We start from the raw sequence: 19918 nt of genomic DNA, 5'->3' as shown, positions 1-19918 counted from the left end.
GGGGTGGTGGGGGTGGGTAGGGGGGAAAATCTAAGTTTCATGGTAGTGGTTGTAGAACATTAAAAATAAAAAATTAAAATAAAAAAAAATCAGAGGTTTTCAAGGCCCTGCACCTTCAACAAAGTCACGTCAATTATTCCCAGGACAAATCAATGACCAGTCTAAAACCAATAGGTTCTTAAGTGACATAGTGAATAGAGCACTGAACCCGGAGTCAAGAAAACCTGAGTTCAAATTCACATGATATTTACTTGCTGTGTGACCCTATAATCTCAAATCTGTCTCAGTTTCCTCATCTGTAAAATAAGGATAAAAATGTCACCTACTTCCCAGGATTGTTATGAGGATCAAACAAAATATTTGTAAAGTATTTTGCAACCTTACAGCACTATATAAATTCTAGCTGCTGTTATAATTGTCATCATCATTGAGTTTTACTTTACATCCCTCATATCAGTCCTCCTTCTCTACTGCCGTGATCATTTCCCTAGTCCTGGCCTATGTTACCATAGGTTTTACTATTATCACCTCCTAAGAGGTCTCTCTCCCTTCACTATTGCCCTCTCTTCAACCTATGCCTTGTACCACTGCCATACTGATTTTCCTTATGAGAATTTCATATCACTCCTGCTCAGAAATCTTTTGTGGTTCCTCATTGCTTATCAGGTAAAGTTCAGACTCCTTTGCCTGACATTCAAGACCCTCCGTAATACAGCCACTACACTCTCATGCCATGCTCCCCTCTATTCTCTACGTCAAAGCCAGACTGGAATATTTTCTGTCTTCTAAATGTACTCTGTGCTGTTCTCCTTTCATGCTTTTGATCGAGGTATGCCCTCTTGTCTGCACTGTCCTCCCTTTATCTAATGTATTCCTACCAATTCTTTAAAGCCCAAATCAAATTCACCTTCTTAATGGTGTCTTTTCATTCACTCAGTAGGTATTGTTTTGTATATATTCTATCTCCAACTAGACATAATAATAAGCTTCATGAGGGCAGGGATCTTGTCAGATGAGAACCTCCCAAGAAACAAAAACAACCCTTTGGGCAGTTTGCCAAGTATGATGTGCAATGCCTTATGTTTTATTTAAAACAAACATACAAATAAGAAAACTTAATAGCAGAAAGGAGAACTATAAGCAGAGTGGTAGACGTAGCTCTTCAATTATTCATATTTATTTCTCCTACTTTCCATTCTCGTGGGTTTAGAGGAACTCCAGGGACTGTCTACAGCAAAAAAATTTAGAATTCTACATTAAAGCACATGGTTCTGTATACAGTAATCATTTAATAAATGTTTGTTGAGATGTTTGTGGAGAAGCGTGTTATATATTACACTGTCAGAACAAAGCCCTGCCAGTAATCCTCACTCATATCTCCTTAATGAACACAGAAAACCTAAAGGGCATGAATGTGATATCTCCCTAGGTCTCTATCATTACAATATCCTACACAAACCACAACAGTTCGGTGGGAATAATGAAAAGGACACATCCAATAAAATCAGGGAACATGATTCATCACTATTCACCATGGTGATGGCAAAGTAATCATTCAGTTATCCCCCAGCCAATTAGAAACAAATACCACCCATTCACATGAGCCAAAAGAATCCAGCCACCCCTACAGTGACTCCCCCAGGAACAACGCAGAAGCAACGTGAAATTGACACAACAGAATATTTGACATGAGTTATAACTACAAAATCCAGTTCAAGGCAACAGAGATGTCTATCTAAAGAGGAGGGAAGGTGCTTTTGGCTCCAACAGAACGAGAACTGAATTCCCAAGTCAAAAAAACTCCAAGGACAGAGGAAGACCAGAGTCAACGGTCTTTCACAAACCATTCCCTGGAACATACTGAAGGATTGATTGCACATAAGAGATCATGTCACACAGAAACCTCCCAAGTTGTCAAAAGCAACCAAGTCACCAGCGCATCGTACCAAGAGTCAAGTTGTCAATGATGCTCTAATATCCAGAAAAATAGGAGGAGAAACTCTTAGACTTGCTGATTCAGCTCTATCTTCAAGCAAGCATTCAAGACTAGAAGCTCCCTCTTCTTCTTCTTCCCCTCCCCCGCCCAATTTTCTCCCCTAAAGAAACAGTGCAAGCAACTTACCCTGTTAGCACCACCACAAAATCCATTACGTTCCAGCCATTCCTTAGGTAAGAGCCTTTGTGGAAAGCAAACCCTAAGGCGATGATTTTAATTCCAGCCTCAAAACAAAAAATTCCAATGAAATATGGTTCTGTGTCATCCTGGGGTGGGGAGGAGAAAAGTCAGTCAGTATTAGCAGTAGTGGGAGTTCCATAGAACTATTAAGCTATAGAAGGTGGAACAAGTAGGCAACCATGACCTCCTTTCCCATAACTCTCCACCCCAACATACACACACACACACACACACACACACACACACACACACACACACACATACACACACACACACACACATACACACACACACACGGAATGTCCTACATAGAAATCTTTTCCCTGGGCACTCTTGCTGAAGACTAGAATGAATTAAAGCAGAATAAACTCTCCCCAGGAGAAAACCAGAAACACTGACTCTCCTCACTGGGGAATTCAACTCTGAATGACCAAATGAGTTTTAACAGGAATGAAATAAAACAGATGCCTCCACAATCTAAAACCAGTAGTCTTTTAGCAGGTTTGGTGACCAGATGGAGGCTGCTAATGAAGAAGGCAGGTATAACCCCTAATCAGGGCAGAAGCCATTCAGACATTTCCTCCCTTGGTTTCTCAATCTAAAAACACATGCATAGGCTTCCATGAAAGGTGGGAATGAAATATTCTAAGGGTTATAAGGCAGATGGTATTTCTGGGCCAAGAGCCACCTTCTTTCTTGAGGAAGGAAGGAAAGGGAAGGGAAGGGAAGGGAAGGAAAAGTAAGGGAAGGGAAGGGAGTGGAGGGAAGGGAAGGGGAAGGGAAGGGAGGGGAGAGAAGGGAAGGGAAGTAAGGAGGGAGGAAAGGAAGCACAGAAGAACCACTCACCAGACGTTCAGACATCGGTGTCTTGTCCTCATCAGGTAGGTGCTGCTCAAGAGCAAGCACAATGCAGTTTGCTATGATGGTGGCTAAAATCATGTATTCAAAGGGAGTTCTGGAGAGTTAAGGAAAGTCTCACCGGCTCATTGAGGTGGTAGATTATGTCCAACTGTGTGCATGCACCCTCTGGCCCAAGCATTTCAGAAGTCCCCCTGAAGGAATGACCATAACTAGTCTGTGTCATCTTAAGTCTAGGAAAATGGGAATTTCTCATGCTTTCCACACTTCCTACCTTACCTCCCCTTCCCCATACCCCTGCCACCACACAGCTGCCAAAGCCATCTGTTTTACACTATCTAAAGCAAATTCTTCCAAGGGCCCAGGAACAGAGCAGCTGATATCTTAAGAAAAAATGGAGAAATTCTTCTCTTTTCCACTCCCTTTCCTTTTTGCCATGTTTCTTACAAAACTGGCCTTGAGTTTGAGTCCTAAACCAACACAGACACACACATACACACACACACACACACACAGTACAAGACAAACTAGAAGTAAATTGACACCTCCAAAGGACTAAAAACTAATGTAAAATGCAGAAGAACCAGGACCTTTTGGGTTCTGATATAATAGTCCACCAGGGCCTTACCAAAACCTCCTTTAAGAGAAACACAATCATTGTTTTTCAGGCTAATCTCCCCTAAAGTCAGTGATTTGCCCAGTCAGCTTCTGATCAAACACAAAAAGCATATACTTTCTCTTTTTCCCACAAAATTACCCTGAAAATGCAAATGTCCTTTTTTCTGAATGCTGCATTTTCCCCTAAGGAGCAGAAAGATATTTCTCCCTGAATTCTGTGTGCCCATAAACATCAGTCTGAGCTGACAAGGCCTCCGCAAGGTCCTACAATTCCCCTTGGGATAATATGTCCTCTTCATTTCAAGTTAGAACAGGCTCTGCTGGTCCTTGTTAGTGAACGCTAATGTATCTGGTCAAAGCTCAGACCCCTCCTGAGGTGACCCCAGCACAAACAAGCTTGGTGAGCAAGGGATTTGGATATTATTGATAACCAGGAAAGTGACTCAGAATTCAACAAATTCCATTTAAAGAACACTGATTACGCACCTTTTCTGTGCAAAGCCTTGTGCTTAGTTCTGGAAATGAAGGATAAGAAGGAACAGAGGGAGTTATTCAGGCCCAGTAACTAAGGGGAAGATGGTCTAATGCTCATGAATACGAGGCCTGAACTAGGGTGGCGGAGGGGAGGTTGGCTAGCTCCCATTACAAAAGAAAATGCCCTCATCCTCTGACTTGTGCCATCTTCACACAGGTCTCTCGGCCTCCAGTTTCTCCCCATCCTCCCCACTTACCCATTTATTCTGCACAGTTGGCCAATTTCATCTTCACACTAAATAACGCAGGCAACACCAGGTTTTTCCTCTGACCCAAAGCTTTCAGAGGATTCTTATTGCTTATATTAGGGATGGGCCAACTGCTGTCTGTTCTTGTAAAAGATGTTTTGTCAAAACCATTCATAGCTCACCAGCTAGACAAAAATAGTCAGTGAGCCAGATGTGGCCTTCAGGGTCATAGTTTGCTGACCCCTGGCCTATATGGTAAAATACAAATTCCCTAGCCTGGCATTCCAGGCTCTACACAATCTGGCTCTGGCCTACTTCTCCAAAATGATTATTCCACTCCCCTCCCCCTGCCTTATTTTTTAAACATCTAGCTGAAATGGGCCGTCAGCTGTTCCCTGCCCCTGCCCTGCTTTCTCCTACCTTTCTGTACATCTGTACAGGTTGTCCACCACTCCAGGAATATACGCCTTATCCATCTTTTCTCTAAAAATGCCAAATCCTTCATGAAACCTTCTCTGATTTCTATTTCCTGCACCCTCTCCCCACCAAGGGATCACTTCTGCTTATTTTTTTTCCTAGAGCACTTTGATGGGTCCCCTTCTTTATCACATTCTACCTTGTATTATACTCAATTGTGAATCTGCTGTATCTTCTAACCTCCCATTAGAATGCTAACTCAGAAAAGAAGGAAGGAAGAAAGAAAAGAAGGAAGGAAGAAAGAAAGAAAGGAGGAATGAAGGGAGGGAGGGAAGTAGGGAAGGAAGGGAGGGAGGGAAGGAAACAATCATTTATTAAGTACCTACTGTGTAGTGCTAGGCACAGTGCTAGGCACTGTGCTAAGTGTTTTACAAATATTATTTCATTTAATTTTCACAGGAACCCTGGGAAGTAGGTGCTATTATTAACCCCATTTTACAATTGAGGAAATGTAGGCAGACAGAGGTTGAGTGACTTGCCCACAGTCACAAATTCAGTGTTCAAGACCAGATTTGAACTCAGGTCCTCTTGACTCAAGGCCCAGTACTCTATCTACTTCAGTACCAGCTGAAGACAAGAGGCTGTAGCATTTGTCATCCCCCGAATTCAGCGCAGGGCCTTATATAGAATACATGTTGAATATTTGCTGTTGCCATTGTCACCTCTGGGTCCTCCCAGATCCCAGCATCCTACCTTGGAGAGATCAGCAAAGCCACCGGGAGAGGGTAAGTTAATCATACCATCCTCATGTGCAGAAGTGGTGTTATTTACGGGTAGTTGAGAAGGAAGGGTGGCAATTCTTGCGGGACAATTCTTTGGACTTTATTATGCCCGCAGGAACTTCATCATTCTGCAAGATCACTTCACACCTCCTTGATACCCTCTGCTTCTGGGACCCCTCTGAAGGAAGGGTGGAGGGAGGAGGGCTTCCAGAACTTCTATCTAAGGAGGGAGCCCAAGTCAGTCACCTCTTCACTCCCTACCTGGCTGACCTCCTTTGGCCCTGTCAACATGCTGCTGAATGGAGTACTTCTTCCTATCCTTTTCACTTCCCTTTAGTCTCTTGAGAGCAAGGACTGTCTTTTTTTCCATATGTGTATGCCCAGTGTCCAGTATATAGTAGGTGCTTAATATATGTTCACTCACCGACTGCCTGGACTGGTTCCCAGTCTCCTACCTTCAGGCAGCATTGGATTATCTGTGAGGAAACTGACCCAAGCAAGTGTTGTGAGTATGAGGAAGGAAGCAGCTGCATTGTGTGGTGATCCCAGGGAGTTTTCCCTTACATGAACATTTGTTGTGTACTTCTCCAAGGCCTGACTCACTGGGAAGGCAGCCAGGGGGGCAATTGTGTTTCTATGTGTCTCCTGCAAAGCATCTCCAGTACTATGGTTATTGTGTTTGGTACCCACTCTGGAGACAGGGGAGAGGAGTCATCAATTCACTCAAAGGACAAGTCTGTGACACATCCCAGGCTACACAACCACAAAGGTAATTAATCTGAGCCTCAACTGTTCCTCTAGAGGTATTTGGGGAGAGTCACAGAGCGTAAACCAGAAGTGGGCTGAGTATTTTGGAGGTCGTACAGTCAATTGAAAAGAGCATTGGTCTTGAACTCAGGAGACATGGCTTCAAGTTCCAGAACTATGATTTGCTGACTGTATGAACTTAGGGAAGAAGAAAGGAAACTGACATTTCTTTAGCTCCTCTTTTGTATCAGACCCTGTGCTAAACACATTACAAATACTGGCACATTTGATCCTTACAACAACCCCAGGAGACAGGTGCTATTATTCCCCACTTTACAGTTAAGAAAACTGAGGCAGGGGCCAGTTTTGTTTTTTTTTACCCCAGGTCTTCCTGATTCCAAGTCCAGTGCTCTACCCCACCATACTATCTAGCTGCTGTAGGCAAGCTATTTAACTTTTATGGGCCTCAATTTCCTCAGGTATAAAAACAAAAGCAATGGGCTCTATCTTTAAGGTCCTTTTGGATTCTAAATTCTATGATCACATACCGACTTGCTGTGGGGTAAGGAAATACTGCTGCTTAGCCTCACTTCAAAAGCAGGAAAACAGTGCCCTAAAAAGCAAGCCAAGGAATCCAATTTCAAATTGGAACTTAGGAGTACATCCAGCATTCAGCTCTTGGCCCAAATCAGACGGCCACACTCCATTTCACTCTGAAGAAAATATCAGCCACACAGCATTTTTGGAAATCAGCAGCGGCAAGCCTGGCCTCTGATTGGCTATGCCGGGCTTCCTGCCTCCTGTGCGGGATCTGTGCAGGCTTGTAATTAAGAGGACAGAGAACAAAGCTGGGGATGTTTCCTAAATATGCAGTGCTCCTTCACCCCACAAGCGCCGAGTGTGGAAATAAGAAAAAACATTTACATACAAAGAAATGACTCCAAGCATATTTTTCCCTGGATGCCACTTGCTATGCGGATACCATTATTGGAGCCAGACCTTTCTTCCCCTCACTGCTGGCTGGCTTATTCTCTTACCAGCTCCTATGGGGAAGTTACCATCCATCCCTTTTTCGCCCTGGCCTTCTGCTCCTTAAATCATGTTGATAAGACTTTTTCGATATCAAATCTCCACCAAAGGCTTCAGGGGGACAACAGAAACATTCAACATTCCCTCTAGCTGAACAATTAGGGTTTAAATTGCTCAGTGTCTCCCAGGCTGTACAATGCCAGCGGCCCAAGTCCTCCCCTGGTATGAGGCGATGAAGCCTCAGTTAGCATGTAGGGAAAAGGGATCTTTGATTTCATTAGGAAATTCTTGTCAACAGCGTTTAGCTCGGTTTCTGGCACAGATTTATTATTTAATAAATGCTTTTTCTTTCCTATCACTGAACTCTATTAGCATCAATAAATAAACCACACTTACTATGTACCCCTTTCCATCCTGCACACACACACACACAGATACACACACACACACACACACACACACACACACACACACACACACACACACACACACACACACCCCAACAGAAAGAGACTATATTAACTTTAGACTCATTCAACAGAGGCAGAAACAAGCAATGATACGGAAAAGGACTGCCCATAGTCAGTCAGAAAGAGAAATGAGAATGACAGCAGAATTTCAAATTGAAATCATTAATCACAAGTATATGCCCTGATCTCACCTCTACCCTAGAAAAGGAACCCAAGAAGTCTCAACTCTAACCTTCTGGCCTAAATATCACGCAATCTTGCCAAAGAGAAGGAAGAGGGGGTTAAGGAAAGGATGCTCCTAATGAAACAGACAGAAATCGGTTTAGAAACTAGCAAATATGCTAAGAAAAAAATGACCAATCAGATGGGAAAAAATTAATTTAAATTTGATACATGTGAAAGTGTTTCCTAGGAGCTCATTCACTGATCTACCTCCCTCCACCTCCTTTTTGCATTATATCATGCCTATAAATATAAATATATAAAAATATACATATTCTACAAATATATAGAATCACCTAATCTGAGTTGGACGGGAACTCAGAGGTCATCTAGCTTACAAGAGCATAAATTTGGAGCTGCAAGGGACAGAGTCATTCTAATGCAACCCCCTCTTTTTACAAATGAGGAAACTGAGGCTCAGAGAAATTATATAATTTACCTAAAGTCACACAGATAATAAATCTCAGAAAGGCGAGTTGAGTTCAGTTGTCCTCTCTGTGATATGCCAAGCAAATTGTCGTCCAGACTGCTCAAGTCAATTTCTACTGGTGGAGAATTCACTATCTCCTTAGGCTATCTAGTCCACTTTGGGCTAGTTCCAGTTATTGGGAAAATTTTCCTAAATTTTCCTAAATCTACCTCTCTGCAATTTCTATCCATCCGGCCCTCTGGGGCCAAGGAGAGTAAAGCAAGTCAGTCTTCCATAAGAAAGCCCTTCACATTCTTGAAGAGTGTTCTCATGTTCCCCTTCAGTCTTCTTTTCCCCAAACTAAGCATCCTTTGTTCCTCTAAACCACACTGTTATCATCCTCATCATCCTCCCCTGGGCAGGCATCCTATTGACACTGTCCTTCCTGAAATGTGACATCCACAACTGAATAGGATTCGCCCAAGGCCAACGTACAAAAGGACCATCACCTATTTTGTTCTAGACGCACTGTGACTTCCATCTTTATTATACCTAATATTGTTAACATTCTTTGGTTGTTTTATGACATGGTGGGCTTACCTTTACTGAAACACTCAAATCTTTCTCTTTTTTTAAACAGAGAGAATTTTTATTGTTTTTCAATTCCAAACTTTCTTTCTTTCCTTCCCCTTCCCCCACATTGAGAAGGCAACAGAAACAAAACCCTTACAAATGTGTATAGTTATGCAAAACAAATTTCTGCATTAACTATGTTCCAAAAAAGCAAGCAAATAAAACAAAGGGAAAAAAGCAAGAAAAGAAAAAAATGGTTCAATCTGCAACCTGAATCCATCAATTCTCTACCTAGAGGTGAACAGCAATGTTTCATCATGAATCCTTTGGAATTGTGATGGATCACTGTGTTGACACATCATAGAGTTTATAAATTAGCAAATATTCCACAGCTGATTTATCTTTCTAACATTGCTGTCGCTGTGTAGAATGGTCTCCTAATTCTGCTCACTTGGTTTTTCATCAGTTCACACAAGTCTTCCGAGATTTTTCTGAGACCATTCCCTTTATCATTTCCTATAGTACAATAGTATTCTATCACATTCATATACCATAACTTGCTCAGCCCTTGCCCAGTTGATTGGCAACATCTCCGTTTCCAATTCTTTGACACAACAGAAAGAGCTGCTCTAAATGTTTTTGTGCATATGAGTCCTTTTCCTCTTTCTTTGACCTCTTTGGGATATACACATAATATCAGTATTGCTGGGCATATACAGTTTAATAGCTTCTGGGGCATTGTTCCAAAGTGGTTCCAGAATAATTAGACTAAATCACAACTCCACCAACAGTATCTCAGTGTACCTGTTTTCCCACATCCCCTACAGTATTTGTCATTTTCCTTCTTTGTACTCTTTGCCAATATGATGGGTGTAAGGTGGTACCTCAGAGTTGTTTTATTTTGCATTTCCCTAATTATTGGTAATTTAGAGCATTTTTTCATGTAGCTATTGATAGCTTTGATTTCTTTCTCTGAAAACTCCCTACTCATATCCTTTGACCATTTATCAATTGGAGAATGACTTCTTGTAGATTTGGCTCAGTTCCATATATATATTTTGGAAATAAAATCTTTATCAGACAAATTTATGACAAACATTTCCCCCCTACTTTCCTGCTTTTCTTCTTTTTTTTGGCTTCATTGGTTTTGTTTATACAAAAACACAACTTTATGTAATCAAAATTGTTCATTTTACCTCCTCTGAATATCCCTATTTCTGGTTTGGTCCTGAACTCTTCCCCTATCCATTTACCTGACAGATAATTTCTTTTTTGGTACCCTAAATTGCTAATACTACCATTTTGTACCCATTTTGAGCTTATTTTGGTATACGGTATGAGATGCTGGTATATGCCTAGTTTCTGCTAGAGTACTGTACAGTTTTCCCAGCAATTTTTGTCAAATAGTGAATTCTTGCGCTAGTAGCTAGGATCTTTGAATTTATTAAATGCTACCTTACTATGTTCATTTGTTTTGGTATGTTATATACCTAATCTGTTCAACTTATCAACCTGTCTATTTCTTACCCAGTGACAAATTATTTCAACAATTACAGCTCTATAGTACAGTTTGAGATCTGGTACTACTAGGGCCCCTTCCCATTTTTTTCATTGATTCTCTTGATATTCTTTTATTTTATTTTTTTTTTATTTTTTTTATTTTTTTAATGTTTAACAATCACTGCCATACAATTGCGATTTTATCCCTCCCCACCCACCCCCCACTACCTCCCTCCCTCCCCACGACTGCATACAATTCTGTATAGATTCTACATATACTTTCCTATTGAGTATATTTTCACTATAGTCATGCTATGTAGTCAGACTAAGATAAATGAAAGAATCCGTATAACAAATCAGAACATGATACACAAACAGATACACATACACAAACATGATCTGCTACATTATGTGAGTGACTTCCATATTTCTCTCTCTGAGTGTGGAAGGCATTTTGCCTTGAGGTCCACCATTGGGATTTTTTTTTTTTCAGAAGTTCTTGTGTTATTACAAAAATCTAAGTCTACCAGAAAAAACTCTCACACACTGTGGTTGTTGCTGTGCATAAAGTTCTCCTGGTTCTGCTCCTTTCACTCAGCATCAGGTCATATAAGTCCTTCCAGGCCTCTCTGAAGTCTTCTTGTTCATCATTTCTTATGGCACAATAGTACTCCATTACATTCATATACCATAATTTATTCAGCCATTCCCCAATTGATGGACATCCCCCTGACTTCCAGTTTTTGGCAACTACATAGAGTGCTGCTATAAATATTTTTGTACATGTGGGACCCTTTCCCATTTTTATGATCTCTTGGGGATATAGTCCTAGTAGCGATATTGCTGGGTCAAAGGGTATGCACATTTTTGTAGCCCTTTGGGCATAGTTCCAAATTGCTCTCCAGAATGGTTGGATGCGCTCACAGCTCCACCAACAATGAATTAGTGTTCCAACTCTCCCACATCCTCTCCAGCATTTATCATTTTCTTGTTCTGTCATGTTTGCCAATCTTATAGGTGTGATGTGGTACCTCAGAGTTGTTTTGATTTGCATCTCTCTAACCAATAGTGATTTAGAGCATTTTTTCATATGATTATAGATAGCTTTAATTTCTTCCTCTGAAAATTGCCTGTTCATATCCTTTGACCATTTATCAATTGGGGAATGACTTGTATGATTCTCTTGATATTCTTGACATTTTATTTCTCCAGCTGAATTGTTATGACTTTTTTCAGCTCTATAAAGTGGCTCTTTGGTAGTTTGGTTGGTATGGCATGGATTAAGTAAATTAATTTAGGTCATATTTTCATTTTTATTATATTGGTTGGAGTCATTAATCTTTTTCCAGTTATTTAGATCTGTCTTTATTTCTGTGAAGAGCTTTTTATAAGTGTATTCATATTGTTATTGTGTATATCTTGGCAGGTAGACTCCCAGGTATTTTATGCTATCTATTGTTAAACTGAATTTCTCTTTCTCTCTTCCTGCTGGATTTTGTTGGTAATATACAGAAATGTAGATGATTTAATGGGGGTTTATTTTATATCCTTCAACGTTGCTGAAGTTGTTAATTGTTTCAATTCATTTTTTTAGCTGACTCTCTAGGTTCTCCAAGTAAACCATGTTACCATCTGGAAAAACTGATCGTTTTATTTCCTCTTTGCCTATGCTTATTCCTTCAACTACTTTTTCTTGTCTTATTTCTATAGTTAGTATTTACAGCACAATATCAAATAGTAATGGTGATCATAGGCATCCTTGCTTCATCCTTGCTCTTATTAGAAAAGTTTCTAACCCAGCAATATCACTTCTAGGACTTTATCCCAAAGAGATCATAAAAATGGGAAAGGGTCCCACATTACAAAAATATTTATAGCAGCTCTCTGTGGTGGCCAAGAACTGAAAATCGAGGGCACACCCATCATTTGGAGAATGGCTGAACAAGTTGTGGTATATGAATGTAATGGAATACTGTTGTGCTGTAAGAAATGATAAACAAGAAGACTTTAGAGAGGCCTGGAAGAACCTATATGAACTGATGCTGAATGAAAGGAGCAGAACCAGGAGAACTTTGTAAGCAGCAACAACCACAGTGTGCAAGGAATTTTTCTGGTAGACTTAGCCCTTCAGAGCAATGCAAGGACCTAAAAAATTCCCAATGGACTCAAGGCAAAATGCCTTCCACATCCAGAGAAAGAACTATGGAATTGGATCGCAGAATGAAGCAGACCATTTTCTCATGTTATGCTTTGCTTTGTTTTGTTTTCATGGTTTCTCCCATTCATTTTAATTCTTCTATGCAACATGACTAAGGTGAAAATGTATTTAATAAGAATATATGTGTAGAACCTATATGAGATTGCATGCCATCTCGGGGAGGGAGGGGGGAAGATAAGGGAGGGAGGAAGGAAAGTCTAAGCTATATGGAAGAGATTGTATAAAACTGAAAATTAATTAATTTAAAAAAAAATTTCTAGCTTATCTCCATTATAGCTAACACTTGCTCTTGGTTTTAGATAGATACTATTTATCATTTTACAGAAGCTCCATATATTCTCCTGCTTTCTAATTATTTTTAAGCAGGAATGGATATTATATTTTGTCAATTTTTTTCCTGCATTTATTGAAATAGTCACGTAATTTCTGTTGTTCTTATTACTTATCTGGTCAATTATGCCTAGAGTTTCCCGAATTCTGAACCAATCTTGAATTCTAATATAAATCTGGTCATAGTGTATGCTCTTTGTGATTTATTACTATGATCTCCTTGCTAGTATTTTAAATTTTTGCATCAATATTCATTAGGGAAGTGGTCTGTAGTTTTCTTCTTCTGTTTTCACTCTTCCTAGCTTATCAAGAAGAACCATGATAGTGGTATCAAGATATAATATGTCATTAAGGTCATATGTTTATCACAGAAGAAATTTCATAAGACTCTTTTATCTATTTTTTTTCCAAACAGTTTATGTAGCTTGGAATTAATTGTTCTTTAAATGTTTGGTAGAATTTGCTTATAATTCCACCTGGTCCTGGTTTGGTTTGGTTTTTTTCCCTTAAGGAGCTCATTTACGGCTTGTTCAATTTCTTTTCCTAAGACAGGGTTATTTTGGTATCCTATTTCCTGTTCTTTTAATCTGGGCCATTAATATTTTTGCAAATATTCATCCATTTCATTCAGGTTGTCAGTTGGGCAAAATAATTGTTATTATTTCCTCTCCATTTAGTAGTGATCTACCTTTTACATTTTTGATAATGTTTATTTGGTTTTCTTCTTTCCTTTTATAAATCAAATTAGCCAGTATTTTAACAGATCTTTTCCCTTCAGAACTGTTACCTAACCATGCTTTTTTCACATTGTACTTGTGGCAGTTCATTTTTGAACCCAAGTAGACAGAATACTAAACCTGATGTAAGGAAAGACTGTGTTCAGATCTCAATTTTAACATCCACTAGCCTCAGGACTATGGATAAGTCACTTAACCTTTCATAACCTCAGTTTCCTCATCTGAAAAGATGAGGACAATCATACTCTCCCAGAGTTGTTGTGAGGATCAAATAAGACAAGAATTGTAAAGCACTTAGTACACATTTACATAATAAACACTACATAAATATTATTCTAAAACATTTTGCAAACTTTGAATTTCTATATAAATGTTGGTTATTATTATTCAACAATAATAATGATAATAATAAATAATCCCTTTAAATTTAATTGTTTTGGATTTGGTCCATGGTTCTATCCTGTCAAGTTCTTGTGTGTCCTGACTCTGATATCCAACAAAGTTAGCTGGCAGTGTGGAACTTGGAGATTGGGAGACCCATTAAGTAGGATGTTAATAAAATAATCCAGATGAGAGAACATGAAGGTCCAAAGTGAGGTAGAGGTTATGTGAGTGAAGAGAAGGGCAACAGCTTATGAGATGTGAATAAATAAATAAGATTTTCAACTAATTGGATGGGAGGGGTGAAGGAGAGAGAAAACTTAAAGATGCCTCAAGGTTATGAATCTAGATGGTTGAAAATATGGTGGTACCCTACCAACAAAGAGGAAAGTCTGGAGGAGGGGCAAGTTTGTATACACTGAATTTCAGATGGAACATTTAGATATGGGACTGTATATACATATGTGTGTGTGTGTGTGTGTGTGTGTGTGTGTGTGTGTGTGTGTGTATATATATATATATACACACACACACACACACACACATAAGTTTACAAATTATCTAAAGAGAAATGATCATTGAACTCATGGGAACTGATGATTATCACCAAGGGGAAAAGTATAAACAAGAGAGGACACAAGACAAAATTTTGAGGGGTGTCCATACTCAGTGACACTAAAGTAGTATGATGACCTAGAAATGAAGACTAAATGGTCAGATAGGTAGGGGAGAACGAAGAGAGAACAATGTTCATGAAAGTAAAGGGGAAAGACATTGTCCAGGGGAGGAAATGGTTGTGTGTGCAGAGCTGGATACTGTCTTTCCCTCCCAACACCCTCTCTTTCAAGCTCTGGAGTCATAATCAAATCAATGTTTGCATTTGCTCCTAGAGTGTATCAATCTATTACCTCTGACACCACTCACTAAAATACTCCTTCCTGCTCATTATTTTCCTATATGTCTACCTTATTTGAAAGTAAACTTTTTGGGGAAGACATTTTTTAATATTTGTATGCTCAGTACTTTGCACATAATAAATACTTAATAAAGTCTTTTTTCATCCATTCATTTTTAACTGTTGGATATAACAGTTAAATATAATAACTTAAATATAATAACTAGGTAGCCAAAGGGAGAGCAATTTTAGTGGAGAGGTAGAGTCATAAGAAAGACTGTGTAGGGGAGGTCAGAAAATGGAGGTGATGATTGTAAATGGACCTTCCTAGGAGTTTGGCTATGTAAGAGAGAAAAGCCAATTTGACTGTAGTTTGAAAAGACAGCATAGTCAAATGAAAAAAAATTTTTAAGGATAGGGACGACATGAATGAACATGTATGAAGCAACAGTCAAAGGGCCAGTAGATAAGAAAAGGCTGAAGAAGAAAGAAAGTGATGATAAAGGGGGCACGTTTCTTGGATAGGCAACAACGGGGACCAAAAGCACAAATGGAAGGAGTAACCTTCCTCAGACACTAGAGCAGAGAAGGTGAGAATGGGATATACTAAAGAGAGGTCTTGAAGACATGGTGTAGAGGAGAAGAGGGAATTGATACACTCATTCATCAAACATTTAGTAGCACACACTTGTACCTGACACCATACTGGGTACTAAGGATACAAGGACAAAAACAAAACACTCTCTGACCTTAAGGAACTTACATTCTTATGGAGAAAAACCAACAAAATCACAGATAAGTAAATGCAAAATATATTCCAGAAATGGTGAGATATGGAGTGGAGGGACAGCACTAACAACTGTCAGAAACAAGAAGAGGCTTATGGAGGGAGTAGTACTTGAGCCTTGAAGGAAACTAGATAGTATGAAACCACTGGGGCTTTTTGAGCAAGGGAGTAAAATGGTCAGACATGAATTTTGGGAATGATACTTTGGCAGTTGTGCAGAGAATGGATTGGAGGGAAGAAACACTGGAAACATTGAGCCAAGGTAAGAGACTGCTGCAATAATCCCGATGAGAGGTGATAAGGACTTGAAATGTGGTTGCCATGTAAATGGAGAGATAAAGATGGATGCAAGAGATGTTGTGACAGTAAAATCAATAAGATTTGGTGGCATCTGCCGGCTATGTGGGGTGATGGATAGTGAGGTATTGAAGATGACTCTGAACTTACAAACCTGAGTGAGTAGAAATGTGGAAGTGACACAACAGAAATAAGATTAGGTGATTGGGGAGGGGCAATTTGAGAGGGAAATTTGCTTGGGTATTGTTGAGCTTAACATGGTTATGGGACATCCAGGTGAAAAATATCCAAAAGGCAACATGGAAGGGGAGTTCAGGCAAAAGACAGTAGCTGGGAACCTTGGAGTCATCTGCACAGAGATGTTAATTAACCCTACGGCAACAGAGAGTGTTGTAATGGTAATTTAAATGGGAAGATCTGCCTGGGTCACATGGAAGTCTAAGTCACATGGAGCCTGTGGTGGGAGGAGTTTGCTGAATGAGTGGAGCAGGAGGGGCATCAGAGCAGTCAGAGTTGGGAAAGAGGGAGCAGACAACTAGCATGAGAGGGAGAGCTTATCTGTGATTTTGTTTAAGGGAACCTGCTTATGATTTGTTTAAGGGAGTTTGTGGGAAATCTAGGGGATAGTAGTGCCCCCTGCATTGTTATTGTGTATAGATTTCTTTGTTGTTATGATGGATTTGGTTTTCTGTGGGATTAGGCTTCCTGGTGTTTGAATAAATATTTTTCTTCTGCTTCCTATATGGAGAGTCTGTTATACTTTGTGAGTCAGAACTATACCGGCATATTCATAGTCACCACCGGTGCTGTGAATATTGCCTTGTTGATACAAGAGTATAGAGAGAAAAGGGTCCAAAATAGAGGGTAGATACATGTACACATGAATATGGGATGGTGATTCCACAAAGGAGTAGCTGGATGGGTGAGAAGAGAGCCAGAAGAGAGATGTGTCACCAAAATCCAGGTGGTCAACAGTGGCAGAAGAATCAGAAAGGTCTTGGGAAGAGGCCATCAGATTTGGCAATTAGATCAATGGTAACCTTACTGAGTACAGTTTTAGTTGAGTGAAAAGGTATAAAACCAGATTGCAAGTGACTGAGAAGTGAGTAAGAGGAGAAGGGAAAGCAAGCACCCAGATTTTTTTAGTTTTGCTGTGAAAGGGAAGAAAGCTATAAAATGAGAGCTTGAGGGACACTTAGATCAAATGAAAAATTTTTCAGTACAGAGGAGACCTTGGCCTATCTGTAGACAGTAGGAAACAGTAGCTAGAAAAGGACTGAAAATTAGAGAAGAGGAGGAATGATGATTGCAAGAGCAATCTGCTTGAAGATTCAGGAAGAGATGAGATTTGGGATACAGGTAGAAGGGATGGCCTTAGAGAGAAAGGCCCACCTCTTCATCAGAAACTGAAGAGGAGAGGGGAGTGAAGACCTTTACCTTCTGAGCAAAGTAGAAAACAAAGTCTTCTGCTGAGAAGGAGGAGGAGAGAGATGGTGTAGAAGGCTGCAGGGAGAAAAAGTTTAAAAAGTGATAGTGTGATCTAGAGCCAATCAGGAAAGAATAAAATATTGTCATGCAACAATGAGATAAATATGTAATGAAATGAGGTAAGTCTATTGTGATTTGCTCCTTCATGAAGCCATGTAGCAATCACCACTTTCTTTCCTAAATTTTCAAAAACCATCTCTTGAATATGTTCTAGAATTTTCCCAGGAATCAGTCAAGCTCACTGGTTTGCTGTTTAAAGATGTCACCCTTTTCTCTTTTTTTTTTTTTTAAATAGGGTAGATGTGAATGTGTGTGAATTTTCTTAGAGGAGATAGAAGAAGAAAGACACATAGGATTACACAGAGCTAGAAGGGAAGTCATAAGCCATTAAGAGCAATCTGAATGGAAATCTCTATAACATAAAATTACTAATTTATCCAAAGTGGTTATCCACTCAACCCAGTAACCCTGACTTTAACTACTGAATGAATGGCCCGGAATTCTTGGAAAAGAGATGAACTTCATTTCAATTTTAAAAAACATCTCTGAGAAGTGGTCATCCAGCTCAGACCTCCAGTTAGGCGTCTACTCTTAAGGCTATTAAGACAACTCTCCCTTTTAGACAGCATGGTATGCAATAAACAGCACTGGATTCAGATGATGTGGTTTTGAATCTGAACTCTGCTATGTATCACTGGTGACTCTGCCTCTTTGGGATTCAGTTTCCTCATCTGTAAAATGAGGAATTTGGGCTAAGTGATTTCTAAGGTCTTTTTAGCTCTCAGTCTTTATATCAGACGAAACCTGCGCCTTGGCAACTTCTACCCACTGCTTCTATGTATGCCCTCTGGGGTGAAACAGAAAACTCATCCTTCAAAAAGCTGGTGATGGGCAGCATGGGAACATAAGATGGAGCCATTATGCAATTTGTCTCTTTCCAGGCCCCAAGAGCATCCAAGAATTAGGTAAGCACAAAGGAATGGCCAGAAATATTTGCAGTAAGGTAGGTAATCTCATTAGAGAAAGAAATGCTAAAGGCAGCAAGTAGAAACCAAGACTGGAAATAGAAAAGACATGGATCAGAGGAAGTCAAAGCAGCGAAGCATTCTCCAGCCTCACTCAAATGCTGTCCTAACCCTGAGGTAGGAGCTGGATATATTGGGTGCCTCCTTGGATGCTGAGGAGAGGAGCCAGTTACAAGGCCTTTCCTGTCCACTGATTGGTTTGCGGGAAATACACTGATGTCAGCACAATCTAGCAATATATCAGGCAGCAGAGGAGCATAAAAAGAAAGGAGATGAGAGGCTCTGAAGTGAAGAAGGAAAGCTGGCTTCTGAAACACATGGATGCAAAGGGAAACAGAACCATCCAGGCATGTGCAGCTAAAAATGGCTCCATCCATAAATAGAGTCATCAATAGGTATAGATGGGCCTGAAGCTAGGTACAAGTAACATGAGGAATGAGGGTTGAAAATGACCAACTGCTTGTTGGAGGGGAAGATGGGCTGACTCTTCTAATAGAATCACTTTCTTATATTAAGTGAAATCAATTCACTTAAAATGACTTTGCTCCCATTTCCCCAAGTTCACATTCTCCTATAGCATTAAGGAAACTGGTCCTTTTCCATGCGCAAACTTCTTTCTGTCCATATTATCCTTCCTACTTCCTGCCTCCTCCACCAAGAAAATACAATCTGGTCTGCTAGCTAGTCAGTCCATTCTTCCACTTGGGTGCTGGGGCCTTTCCAGGATGGGGGGGCTGCGTTGAGGAGGAGTTGGGATGTTGCCTGGTCTGCATATACAAAGGAAAGAGATAGGGGGCCTAAATTTGTCAGGAGGAAGTGACAAGATTTTATTTTCAAGAAAGTTATGTGCATCAGGACTGGCATGAAAAACATTACTGAGGAATTGTGTCTTGCTTCTAATTCTAATTTGAGTTAAGATTCGCTTCCTCCACGGCTCAGCTCCAGTGCCAAGTCTTTTATATGAGGGCTTTCCATTCCAGTAGTTATCAGTTCCTTTCCCAATCCCATCAACGATATTACTTGTTGTTTATCTGTGTATGTGTTGTTTTCTCCCTACCCTTTTCCTCTACCCCCAACAAGGTAAACTTCTTTAAAGCCAGGAAGTGTTTCTTTTTTGTTTTTATAGCCTCCAGTCCTTAGCACAGTGCCTGACACATAGTAGGGACTGAATGTTTGTTGAATGATGGATTGAACTAGGGAGGTACCTTAGAGACTGCCTTGTACAACCCTCTTATTT

At 40.0% G+C, this 19918-nt stretch overlaps 1 protein-coding gene across 1 annotated transcript in view; it reads right to left on the bottom strand.

The window, feature by feature from the left end:
- The window catches only part of CACNA1A (calcium voltage-gated channel subunit alpha1 A), a 251895-nt gene that overhangs the window by 197952 nt on the left and 34025 nt on the right, over window positions 1-19918 (bottom strand). Inside the window, exons 2-3 of the mRNA XM_072602188.1 lie at window positions 3023-3128; window positions 2123-2262 (exon numbers count right to left, since the gene is read on the bottom strand). Coding sequence (XP_072458289.1) covers window positions 2123-2262; window positions 3023-3128 — 246 coding nt within the window. The remainder of the gene's footprint in view (window positions 1-2122; window positions 2263-3022; window positions 3129-19918) is intronic.

This window comes from Notamacropus eugenii, chromosome 4 (assembly GCF_028372415.1).
Source record: "Notamacropus eugenii isolate mMacEug1 chromosome 4, mMacEug1.pri_v2, whole genome shotgun sequence".
NCBI classification, from domain to species: Eukaryota; Metazoa; Chordata; class Mammalia; order Diprotodontia; family Macropodidae; genus Notamacropus; species Notamacropus eugenii.
Note: the sequence above shows the minus strand (reverse complement) of the source record. Positions and strands in the feature narration are given on the sequence as shown.